General features: G+C 39.7%; 1 protein-coding gene across 1 annotated transcript in view; it reads right to left on the bottom strand.

Annotated features, from left to right (window-relative positions):
• Window positions 1-1,898: 1,898 nt before the first annotated feature.
• SLC24A3 (solute carrier family 24 member 3) overlaps window positions 1,899-13,492 on the bottom strand; it is a 345,921-nt gene continuing 334,327 nt past the window's right edge. Inside the window, exons 14-17 of the mRNA XM_063443684.1 lie at window positions 9,036-9,150; window positions 8,469-8,581; window positions 6,764-6,829; window positions 1,899-3,923 (exon numbers count right to left, since the gene is read on the bottom strand). Coding sequence (XP_063299754.1) covers window positions 3,771-3,923; window positions 6,764-6,829; window positions 8,469-8,581; window positions 9,036-9,150 — 447 coding nt within the window. The 3' untranslated portion in view covers window positions 1,899-3,770. The remainder of the gene's footprint in view (window positions 3,924-6,763; window positions 6,830-8,468; window positions 8,582-9,035; window positions 9,151-13,492) is intronic.

The following is a 13,492-nucleotide window of genomic DNA, read 5'->3' as shown; positions in this document are numbered from 1 at the left end:
TTACACCACTGAGTAAAACACATTAAACACAATGCTTACATCACAACACTGATCACCCCTGGGACAGCCAGGGCACACACTGGAAATTAGAAGAAATCGAAACATTGTTTAATTTCTCCTCTTCTCTGTATCCTTTCTCTATGCCAACCTCAGATAGAAAGGACAGAGCTTATTACAATGATTGACAGGGAGCCAAGATGGACATTCCCAGTTGTAGGATAAAGAGGTGTGGATTCTGTATTTAATTTTATATTTCACACCTCACAAATATATATTTGATAAATATAGGTGACATGTAATCGTAATATATAAACAAATTTGGAAAGTAACAGTTCCCCTTACAGGTTACATTTAAGTAGCCTTGCAATACACATTTTCTGTAACACTTCTCTAAAGAATGATCGATAGTCAGTCTAACGGAGAAGATAATATTGAAAGAGGAAATTGAGAAACTAATGGACAATGATATGTGTTGCCATTGGAAACACGTATCTCGATTCCTAATACTGCTGCTTCAGACTCAGCGGCCTGCAGAATAAGTGATGTAGCATTGCATATGTCAAATATTACAGCTCACAGAGAACATTATTAACTTACAGTGTATTTGGTGGAAGTTTAATAATTTCCCAGGAAACACAAAGATGAGGCGAAAATCGGTTTCGCTGACCAATAATATGTTTGACTAGATGCTGACCAGGAAGCACTGGAAGATAGTTCAAATGGTTAAAACTATCACATAATCTAACTTTATTTAACTTTAACCAACTCCATACCAGGAAACATTCATTGTTAATCAACTTTGTACCATTGAAGTTTCAGCAGTACCCCAGACCTTGTTAAACATTCTCCAATTATGTAACCTACTTCCTTCCAAAATCAGAGGAGATGAAAATTCCTTGTTCCATAATACAATTCTAAATCTAGATCTGTTTGTTATCAATTTGCTGGTAAGAAATGCAATCTCTGAAACTCCTTCTATGTTCATTTTAAAATCCATAATTGCTTTGTAAATTACCAGTATCCTGGGTGGATTTACATGCCATATCCATTAAAGCATAGCCACACACTTGCTGCTCAGAAGAATGATAAAGCTATGATTACGTAGAATTCAGTACAAGACATTTCAGTCTAGATGGACATAACAGATGCTTTTTAATTTCAGCTGTGATAATTCTGGATATGTGCCTTTACCATCCAATGGAAACCCCAGCATTAAAATCTGAACTTTTCAGTCTAGAGCGGATTAATTTAATCATAAATCCAGGATTATCGGGGTTATTTACTAGAGTGAGAATTCAAAGTTAACTTCAAATTTAAGGTTAGTATTTGAAATAAACTTTAAATTCTCCTTTTAGTAAATAATCCTGATAATCTTCAGATCAGCTGTAAAAGTGTCATCTAAAATCTTACTGGGACAGTCATATGTTGCTAAAATAACAGTAATGAGAAATATAAAATGATCTGGTATTAAAAAGCACAATTAGAAAAGTCCGAATACATACGTAAATGTTATGGTACTTCCCTATCTTACTAATATTGCTCTAGAAAATTCCACCGTTTATTAATTCTGCTTTGTGCATTTTCTAGTGTTGGCGGATAATCTAAATTCAGATTGTTTGGTTCTTTGAAATTGAAAACATAAGCCAGCCAATCAGAATATCTTCGATTTGAAAAATATAATACATTATATCCATCCTGCCAGCTCTTCAGTAACGTGTTGCGGTTCTGGCTGCAGTGAACTGCGTAACAGGCAAATCTCATAAATTATACGTATGTTTCTAACGTGATCTTGTGCTATTTTATATAGAAGTCATTTATATTTAGGCATTACTGGCCTTAAGAATAAATGTTATTTGCACAATGTTATTTGAAAAATATAACATACCAATGCCCATAAATAAACATTTCTCCTTTTGACATCCTTAAACAGTATATGATATCCAAATAACCCATGTACCGTGCAAATACACTAAATGATTAAGATTATTCATCAATACATTCTATTCCAAGTACCGTGTGAGTAAAATCTTTGTAGACCCAGAACTGTGTTTTTGATAAATCAATGTACAGGTCGTTCGGGTGGTCAAACATAATAAGATTAATACAGTATGTGTCCAGGAGTTTCATATTGTATATTACCCCCTTTGTTATAGGTGGGAGGTAGTGAACTCCCAAAATGCAATGCCAAATGTTGCTATGTACAAAACCACATTCAGTTTCAATTATAGGAAGGATTGACGTGGATACTGGTAGAATTTTATTTCATTTAGAAAGCTGCTTCCATTTTTAAAACCGCACAATTTTTCAATAAACTATATATCTGTTTTAGCTGTAATAATATTTATCTAGGACAGTGCACCTCAATGTAACAGCTGTATATAATATTATATGTGTACAAAAATAAGCATTGCAGTGCGTATGTCAATCTCTAAATCCCTGAATTAACGGTAGCTTTCATGACTCGCAGAAACTAACACTGCTTGTTTACCAAAATCATTTCCTTCGTGAGCGTGCATAATAAATTAAAGGTTAGCTATTTAAGCCTAAGCTGCTAAAAACTTTCTCCTGGGATCAGTTGATAGGACACATAAAACACTGCCGGTTCTTTTTATATATGTATCCGGGGTGCGTAGATCTGTTTATACTATAAATACGATATGGTCAGGTCCAGTGTACACTCAAAAAAGTGGTGTGTTGTAATGTCATTGAAAAGCATCTGTGCAAATTTTGCTTTTAAGAAACCAGTGTCCGTAACTGTATTAATAAATCATATGACTTTTTTTGAGTTTACATAGCGGCCAGAGCATGCTATGAAACTCTGTATACAAAAATACTGTACCAGGCTAATTCTGATAAAGCCAAACCAGATACAAAGGAATTTTCAATGTCACGTTCAAACCTGTGGGTTCTTTACCAAACTGCATCTGCGCTTTAGGGCTGCTGCTGTGCATCGTGGGAAATGTGCTGTACAACCCTCTTGCACTGTAATAATAATCATAATATCTCCTCCACGCAATAACCAATGTCATCTCGTTTGACCCTGTCATTAGTTGCCTTAAAAATATCGAGAACAGTTTAACACTGCCTCAGAAAATCTACATTTTTTTATCTCATATTTTTCATGAAGAGAAGTTTGTTCATGATACAAAAAGTTCCGTACTTTGTCTCTCTAAAAGTATCACCATAAATATCAACAGGTTACATTGGAAAGCTCACATGATCGCCATCGTTTGTGGATTGTTCGTACTGGAATTCTTCTTCAACAAAGTAATTAAAAGAATTGTTTTTATACGAACTAGGGAAAGAGTTTTAGCTTCCGATCTCATGAAATTCCTCGTAATTGATCCCTGGTAAATAAGCATTTCCATTCTTCTGTAATGTTCAAACAATCTCAAGTCATAAATTAGATTAGTCTTCCACCAAATAACTTAAAAAGAAGGAATTGTACCAGACATTGAGCTGGCTCTTGGCCAGTTAGCAGCCTTTTAACCCTGTACCCTGGTCACTGTTTAAAAGGACACATATTAAGCAAAGTGTAGGAATCTCATAAAAGTGAAGAGACAAAAAAAAAAACTATCTAGGCATTTATCTCCCAAAACAGTAATATTGAAGAAAAGAAAAAGGTATGGGGTATTAAAATGTTCTCATGAAGAATGACCAGGATATTGTTTTTCACGACCTCTGGGCGCATCATTGTGTCATGATGAGAGCCGTGTATTTATATTGCACAAAAAAGAAGGGTGAGCTCCTTAACGCATCTGCTGTAAAGATCAGATTCCTCCCCTGCACATGGGCAAGTTCACAAAGGTGAAAACATTGAATTCTGTCAGGATAGACAGACACAGGAAGATGCTATACAAGAAAAGGCATGTGATCCCCAACTTCTTGTCAAGCTTCCACTTGTTTAAGTGGACTCCACACACCTGAATGAAAGAAAAGATAACATTGTGAAACAACCATATCAATATAGCAAAGAAACAGGGATCTCGGAAAAGATGCAATATCTACAAAAATGTAATCTTATAATTGTGTCACAGTGGTGAAAAAAGTGGTGGAACTCTGCAGCGAAACTAAGTTAGGGGGCTGAGAGAGCAGGTGCATTGGGCGCTGGATGAAGAGGGGAGGAGGCGTCCCCACCCCCACTGAAGCAGCAACTGCATAGACTCGCTCCCAGATCCGCTGGCCCAGCCATGTCTTCACAACATTCTGGAAATGAATGCATGCTTAGGGGGAAGCAGGAAGCAAGACACAAGACACCTCAAGGTACCATGGAATGTGCTCCACATCTCCCATGCCACCTGGCTGTGCCCATAGAGGTACGACTCGGGAGGCAGATTTGGCCACTTTATATGTATGACATAACTGTGTGTGCTTGTAACTGTGTGTGTCCATGTCTGCAACTGTCGTAAATAAATCTTGAGTAATGCATATGTAAATTAAGGAGTATTTCCATTGGGGTGCTCCAGCTTGGGGTAGGCAAACTCCAGGAAACCACAATGGAAAAAGGAGAAACATCCAGTAGTTTCCTCAACCAGGCATACTGGCACATATATATATACAGTTGCAAGAAAAAGTATGTGAACCCTTTGGAATGATATGGATTTTTCCACAAATTGGTTATAAAATGTGATCTGATCATCATCTAAGTCACAACAATAGACAATCACAGTCTGCTTAAACTAATAACACACAAAGAATGAAATGTTGCCATGTTTTTATTGAACACACCATGTAAACATTCACAGTGCAGGTGGAAAAAGTATGTGAACCCCTAGACTAATGACATCTCCAAGAGCTAATTGGAGTGAGATGTCAGCCAACTGGAGTCCAATCAAGGAGATGAGATTGGAGGTGTTGGTTACAGCTGCCCTGCCCTATAAAAACACACACCAGTTCTGGCTTTGCTTTTCACAAGAAGCATTGCCTGATGTGAATGATGCCTCGCACAAAAGAGCTCTCAGAAGACCTGACTTGCATAAAGCTGGAAAGGGTTATAAAAGTATCTCCAAAAACCTTGCTGTTCATCAGTCCACGGTAAGACAAATTGTCTATAAATGGAGAAAGTTCAGCACTGCTGCTACTCTCCCTAGGAGTGGCCGTCCTGTAAAGATGACTGCAAGAGTGTCAGCTAAAGACTTACAAAAGTCACTGGCAAATGCTAACATCTCTCTTAGCGAATCTACAATACGTAAAACACTAAACAAGAATATTTCATGGGAGGATACCACAGAGGAAGCCACTGCTGTCCAAACAAAACATTGCTGCAAGTTTACAGTTTGCACAGCAGTACTGGCAAAATATTCTGTGGACAGATGAAACCAAAGTTGAATTGTTTGGAAGAAACACACAACACTATGTGTGGCGAAAAAGAGGCACAGCACACCAACATCAAAACCTCATCCCAACTGTGAAGTATGGTGGTGGGGGCATCATGGTTTGGGGCTGCTTTGCTGCGTCAGAGCCTGGACGGATTGCTAGCATCGAAGGAAAAATGAATTCCCAAGTTTATCAAGACATTTTGCAGCAGAACTTAAGGCCATCTGTCTACCAGCTGAAGCTCAACAGAAGATGGGTGTTGCAACTGGACAATGACCCAAAGCATTGAAGTAAATCGACAACAGTCTGATCTGCAACTACAGGAAACGTTTGGTTGAAGTTATTGCTGCCAAAGGAGGTTCAACCAGTTATTAAATCCAAGGGTTCACATACATTTTCCACCTGCACTGTGAATGTTTACATGGTGTGTTCAATAAAAACATGGCAACATTTTATTCTTTGTGTGTTATTAGTTTAAGCAGACTGTGATTGTCTATTGTTGTGACTTAGATGATGATTAGATCACATTTTATGACCAATTTGTGCAGAAATCCATAACATTCCAAAGGGTACACATACTTTTTCTTGCAACTGTATATATATATATATATATATATATATACCTAGAGACAGTCACCTTTATATACACACAGTCACACAGTCAAACAAACATACACAGTCACAGACACACATAGTCACACATCCAGATGTGCAGTCAGATAGACACAATCACACAGTACTGCACACAGTCAGACACTTACACTATGTAACACACAGTTACAGGCACACACACATACAGTCAGACATCACAAACATAGTTACTAAGACACAGTGTACAACAACGTTGTGGACCCAAGAACCGGCCTGGCTGTGACACACCACCTCTATCTTCCATTTATGAGCATCCCTAGCCATACCTGACCTGGTTATGATTCACACATCCCCCTGCATACTTTCTGAAAAATAGTCTTTTAACTTCCATTATTGCACAGTCTGTTTAATTTCTAATTTCTTACCTCCTGTTCTGTTAATAGCCTGCTAGAGCTTGCAGCAGCTCATGTGTGCAATTAAAGTACAATTAATTAAGCAAAAAGAACTTATAAAGTAAACACACTATGATGTAAAGTCTGATAAAAAAAAATAAAACCATTTATTTCACGGAGGTTGTGGCTAGGTCTGCATAAACTTAAACAAAAGTGATTTAACAAAATGGCTGAGAATTGAGCAGTGACACTGCAGGGGCATTATTTTTACACCAAAACCAATTCATAAAGCTAAAGTTGTTTTGTTGCTTACATCTATCCTACTTTGATCTTTTTTTTATATTGTCAAAATATAATACTGATAATGTGTGGAATAATAACTATTTCATGAAGTTAAAACAATATCTATCCAAAATGATGAAATCAAGTAAAAGCATAAAAAGTAGGTTTATATTACAACATACCGTAACAAATAAGGAAGCCAGTAGTAAAGCAACAGAATATATGAGCCCTCTGCTATTTAGATGGATCTAGAAGAAAAAAAGACATGTTATTAGATGGATTCCAAGATATTAATGATGTTTGATAATATAGCTCATAATTGTCCCCACTTATTTAGAGGCTCTTGCTGTGCCAGCTGGGGGCAGGTGAATAATATTGGGAAGGCAGGACAGGAACCCAAAATCGGATCTGTCGTCTAAATCAAGACTTTTGGGAGATGCACAATCAGCTTACTCATGTCCCATAAACCATTTCCAGACCAGAAGGTAGTATTCTATAGTGTAATATTGTTAGATAAATGATGGTAAAATAAAATACTAGTTGCACTCACATGAGCTTGCAATGCCCAGCACTGATCCTGCAGAAGGGGCAAGCAAGGACACCTCACAGGCATCTTTTTAGACCTTGGGGGCCTCCCTGACACTGTGTGGGAGGGGACAGAGCCAGGCTGGGGGGGGGGGGGTGGCAATGGCATAATCAAATTTACCGTGGCTGAGCACAATTGGTCAGCCGTGGTATTTAAATCCCTTTAAAGAGTGCTGCTCATACCTTTTCTGTCAGCCACTAACTGTGGCCACATCTGACAGAGGGGACCACCATGTATTGAGCAGGAGGAGGCTGGGGCGGTTTAGGAAATACAGTGGCTGAGCAAGGTTACTCAGCCATGGTTTTTAAAGGTCTATGACCAGCGCTTACTAGTACTGTACACAGTTCATATGTCAGTCTTTGATCCCAGCTGACAGAGGGGAACCAAGGGTATTAAAAGATATTTGAGGTTCCTTAATATCAGCCAGGCTTTAATCCTTGCTGGTACCTTTACTGCATGACGGTGGTTAACCACTTTACTGCGTAAATATAAACCTTTTATTTTCATGCATTTTGAAGAATTAAATCTAATAAAATCTAATCCACAAAGCCTCACTCCCCCTCATTTATACTTTAGTTTTGATTACCTGCCTGAGGAGGAATGAAGTTCTGTGCCAGAAGCAAATTTCTTTGCCAGAAACGACTATAATGCCTGCAAGTTTACTGAAAATGTAAGCTCACACCCTGATTTCAAACAGTAAAGGAAGCTCCAACAAGTCATATGTTTCCTACACTCAGAGGGGGAGTAGTGAATGGACTCTACCATTGCACTGTCAACATTACATTTGACGTCCAGAGATTGATAAAGATGAAGATAGCTGTTTGAAATATTTATATATAAAATATTTTAGATATAAAAATATTTATTTAGCAAATATATGATTAACTGTATACATTATATGTGGGTATTATGCTCAAATGCAGACTTTCTTTATACATTCTGTTACCTTTAGGATCCTTACTAATACCTATAAGTAGTCTATTTGACCACTTTTATATATCTGTATGTGAGAAAATTGCATTTTTGCTCTTATAATAACACTTCAGACCCTTTGTGATATATTCTTACAACAACTATAAGAAGATACAGCTGTAATCTAGAACAAAAGAAACATATAACATAGTGCAATACGGTTCAATATACAGTTTGGCACTGCTATATGGTTTGCACTGTGGATTCTTCCGTGCATAAAGGGTGCCTTTCTGATATTTGGGGGATCATTCCAACACCCATGCTTCAAATGCATGTTTTTCTCAATCAAAAAGTGCTTGGTAACGGGGGTGAAGAAAAACTCAACTTACATAGGAACCATAATCCACTGCCAGTGTTTGTAATGCCCACGGAAGACCAAGTCCAATAAGGATGTCAAACACATTGCTGCCGATGGAATTTGACACGGCCATATCTCCCATTCCTAGAGACACAAAAAAAAATGTTTCAACCAAGTACTTTAACGGACATTGGGCAATAGGCCCGTTTATTTTGTGGGGCCCTGTAAAAACGTGTCTGGGGTAACAGACCTTATATACAAACAAATTACAGCTCTATAAACAAGAAGATCAAGTTCATAAAATCACAGAAGTGGCCAAAACTGCCTAATTTTCAATAAACTTACTGTACATGGCTTGTCAAGATGACATGCTCACTTTGATGTGAAAAGACACATTTGGTAAAAGCATATAAAATGAAACATTTAATTTGAATTCCACAGTGTGTACAGTACACAGATTACGTATGATAATAGCAAGTTATATCTTAGCATTTGGAGGTGCTATAAAAGGACATATGTTCTTAGAAATAATTTATTATACATTAGTTATAGTTTACAAATCAAAAAAATGTTTCTTTATCTGATGAGCAATACCCACCTTGTCTTGCAACTATCAAACTTGCCATACAGTCAGGCACACTGGTCCCAGCAGCCAGGAAAGTTATACCCATAATTACATCTGGTATTCCCAACGTAAATCCAATTATAGTGACCTGCCAAGAAACACAATTAATCAACTTTATGGAAAATGGAAATATGGACTAAAGAAATATTAATACTAATTCTAATGTTAAGCTTATAAATCGGAGAGGTGTAATCCCACCATCAAATATGTAAATTAAAGGCATTCTATAGTGTTAGCAATACAATGCAGGGATTATTTGTGTGAATGGTCAGTGTGTGTACATTCAGGGATCATTTATGTGAATGGTCAATGTGTGTACATGCAGGGATCATTTATGTGAATGGTCAGTGTGTGTACATTCAGGGATCATTTATGTGAATGGTCAATGTGTGTACATGCAGGGATCATTTATGTGAATGGTCAGTGTGTGTACATTCAGGGATCATTTATGTGAATGGTCAATGTGTGTACATTCAGGGATCATTTATGTGAATGGTCAATGTGTGTACATGCAGGGGTCTATTTATGTGAATGGGCAGAGTGTGTACATACATTAATCTATTTGTATGACTGCTCATTGTGTGTACATACATGGATCTATTTGTGTAATTGGTCAATGTGTGTACATGCATGGATCTATTTGTGTGAATGGTCAGTGTGTGTACATGCAGGGATCTATTTGTGTAAATGGTCATTGTGTGTACATACAGGGATCTATTTGTGTGACTGGTCAATGTGTGTACATGCAGGGATCTATTTTTTTTATTTTGTCAATCTTTCTTTTATTGAGGCAGGAGTTCAATGGGGTACAGAATAAAGAAGAGGGGATGCATGGTATTTGTACAGGATGGAATCACGTTAACACAGTAGTACATCTCCTACGAATGGCAGCCTCATTTTATATTAAGCAAGCTTTCCAGAGAATTAATAACACATATAATAATATTTGTTGCTAATCTATAGGTTTAAAGTACAAGCCATGAATCAAACTTAGGGAATATGCAGCACTAGGCTATTAGTCAAGTAGAGTTTAAATGTTAGGCAGGCTGAACCATTGCCTCTTGGTTACCGAAAGGCGCATAGTATTGATAATAAAACATAAAAACTACAATGGAATCGCTAAAGCAAGCTGGCAATGTAGTATACAGCTATCTGGCAGGCGGCATTCGTATATCAGCTAGGGCATGTTGACTGGCCTGTCAATCTAAGAAAAGGTCTGTCTAGTGGCATATGCTAGATCGTTGTTAATCTATGTATTTAGGACAGGAAATATGTCTAACACATATGTGAGTGCATGTTTGTGGGTGCCATGCGAACTTCGTGTATAGAAGGTTATGATATAAAGCAAGATTTGAAATAAAACAAAATACGAAATACACATAAGGATTGTCAAGATAGGTACGCCTATGGGTCCCCAGGTAAACAATATGGTCATGCTTTTCTATCAAGTATAACAGTGGCATAAAACAGGGCAATATGAGCATGAAATCAGACAGACAAGACATGGTAACTGAATAACCGTTGGGGTGCACTTCTGCAGCAAATCGGTGAAACGGAGACACCAGGTTGTCTGTGATTGTGCCTGTCATGGTGTAGCTCATCAGTCCCAGTGATCACTGCAGGTGTGCCCTGCCTCAGGGGGCCTGCATGGGTATGTTTAGCCGATGGCAGACCGGTAGCACCTAGAGGCGGGAGTCTAAGTTGGCCGGCGAGCCCGTTTGATGGTCCTTCCTTTGCCGTCTCCGGTTTTGTGCTAGTGTTGGAGCTTCCGTTTTGCGGGGTTAGGAGACCGGGCGTCTCTGCTCGTTGATCATTGAGTTGGTCCCTTCTTGTCGCTGGGTCACCCGGTGAGTGGGGATGCTGGGTCTTGGGGGGTCTCATATGGGTCTGTGTACCCAAAGGGGATCTGCTTAGGAGTGGGTCCCGCCTGAGAGTGCAGTGCCGTCTCTTAGAGGGGGCTTTATGCAGGAGAGAGGGGTGGCGGAGTGGTAGCCCTGGGGCGAATCTCACTTGAGGCCTTGGCTCTGGGCGCCGGAGCGGTCGTTGGTTCGTTCGTCTCCCTCTCCCTGCTATCTTGGTCCCTCGCTTGGGTGTTGCTGGCTTCTGCACAGAGTCCCCTTTGGCTGGTGGTGGTGAGACTTTGTCTGGTGTGGCTCTGCGGCTGGAGATCTTGGCCCAGAAGTCATTGAATAGGCAGTCCAGTCGCTCCGACAGCGGGGGCAGACAGGGCTCATGTGCTGGGACCCACGTGGCGACCGCCATGCTGCGTGTCGGTGTTTCGGCGGTGCCGGTGATCTGAGGTTGGTGCCTCCATTCCGAGTTGCATTCTCTAGTTGCCGGGATATCCCTCACCGGCAGGGGGGGGGGGGTTGTTCCGGGGAGACCTCCCGTGTGGCAGGCTGCAGTCGGCTGAGGGATCGGCCGCCTCCCCCGTGCCTTCTGAGTAGGCCTCATGTAGGCCTCAGGTCCATCCCCTGGAAGTGGTCGCCTTTCTTGATCATAGTCTCGGTTTTGCATGTTCCCAATCGTAGCCCCTGATCTCTGGGGGTTGAAAAGCGGGTAACAAGCAGTTTGTCTCGGTAGATTTGTCTGTTTTGGGGCTATTTAGCCCGGAGCTCTGCTGTTGTGCGACTGCACAGCTTGGCTGCCTAGCTCCGCCCCCAGGGATCTATTTTTGTGAATGGTCAATGTGTGTACATGCAGGGATCTATTTTTGTGAATGGTCAGTATGTTTACATGCAGGGATTATTTGTGTGAATGGTCAGAGAGTGCACATATAGGGGTCTATTTTTGTGAATGGTCAGTGTGTGTACATTCAGGGATCATTTGTGTGAATGGTCAGAGTGTGTACATGCAGGGATCTATTTGTGTAAATGGTCAGAGTGTGTACAAGCCGGGATCTATTTGTGTGACTGGTCAATATGTGTACGTGCAGGGATCTATTTGTGTGAATGGTCAGTGTGTGTACATGCAGGGATCTATTTGTGTAAATGGTCATTGTGTGTAAATACAGGGATCTATTTGTGTGACTGGTCAATGTGTGTACATGCAGGGATTATTTGTGTGAATGGTCAGTGTGTTTACATATTGGGTCTATTTATGTGAATGGGCAGAGTGTGTACATGCAGGGATCTATTTGTGTGAATGGTCAGAGTGTGTACATGCAGGGATCTATTTGTGTGAATGGTCAGTGTGTTTACATATTGGGGTCTATTTATGTGAATGGGCAGAGTGTGTACATGCAGGGATCTATTTGTGTGAATGGTCAGAGTGTGTACATGCAGGGATCTATTTCTGTGAATGGTCAGAGTGTGCACATGCAGGGATCTATTTGTGTGAATGGTCAGTGTGTACATGCAGGGATCTATTTGTGTGAATGGTCAGTGTGTACATGCAGGGATCTATTTGTGTGAATGGTCAGAGTGTGCACATACAGGGGTCTATTTATGTGAATGGGCAGAGTGTGTACATGCAGGGATCTATTTGTGTGAATGGTCAGTGTGTACATGCAGGGATCTATTTGTGTGACTGGTCAGTGTGTTTACATATTGGGGTCTATTTATGTGAATGGGCAGAGTGTGTACATGCAGGGATCTATTTGTGTGAATGGTCAGAGTGTGTACATGCAGGGATCTATTTGTGTGAATGGTCAGTGTGTACATGCAGGGATCTATTTGTGTAAATGGTCAGAGTGTGCACATACAGGGGTCTATTTATGTGAATGGGCAGAGTGTGTACAAGCAAGGATCTTTGTGTGAATGTTCATGTATTTGTACATAAGGGATCTAGTTGTGTGAATACTTAGAACATGCCAAGCACGAGGAGTAGTCCTATTTTAGGGCACTGTTCCTCTATTCTGATTTTATTCTGCTTCCGAGGGCATCAGAAAACTGACCCAGGCAGCACATAGCGAGCGCATCATTAGACACTGTTCAGCAGGTACTAGGATCCTGCAGTGATAACTTCGGTAGCATACTAGCTCAATTTTTAGGTTAAATGTTTATTATTTATTTATAAAATATTTTACCAGGAATTGAGATTTCTCTCGTTTTCAAGTTTGTCCTTTTTAGTCATCACCTCTGGTTATAATTAACAGTACTCATAATACATTCTCTCAAACCCCATATTGAGGTTTACTTATTTGCAATACCATTCTAGCGAATAACGGGTACTCGTGAAAAGATTATGGGAATGCATTTCTGAGACACCAATAAAGCGGGTTTGTTTTTTGGAAATGTGATGGTATTTTATTCTTGGTTCCATGTATCAAGGTAGCAAAACAACCACATGCCCTCTGCAGCCTATCTTTTTCCCTATCTTTATCCATCTAGTGATGTTTGAATGTCTGCTGCTTGCAGTAACATAGCCATGCTACATCACAAATCACGGTTTTACAGATGGTTTATGACATTATTTGAAAAGCATTTCTT

The sequence above is a fragment of the Pelobates fuscus genome, chromosome 2 (assembly GCF_036172605.1).
Source record: "Pelobates fuscus isolate aPelFus1 chromosome 2, aPelFus1.pri, whole genome shotgun sequence".
Classification (NCBI taxonomy): Eukaryota; Metazoa; Chordata; class Amphibia; order Anura; family Pelobatidae; genus Pelobates; species Pelobates fuscus.
Note: the sequence above shows the minus strand (reverse complement) of the source record. Positions and strands in the feature narration are given on the sequence as shown.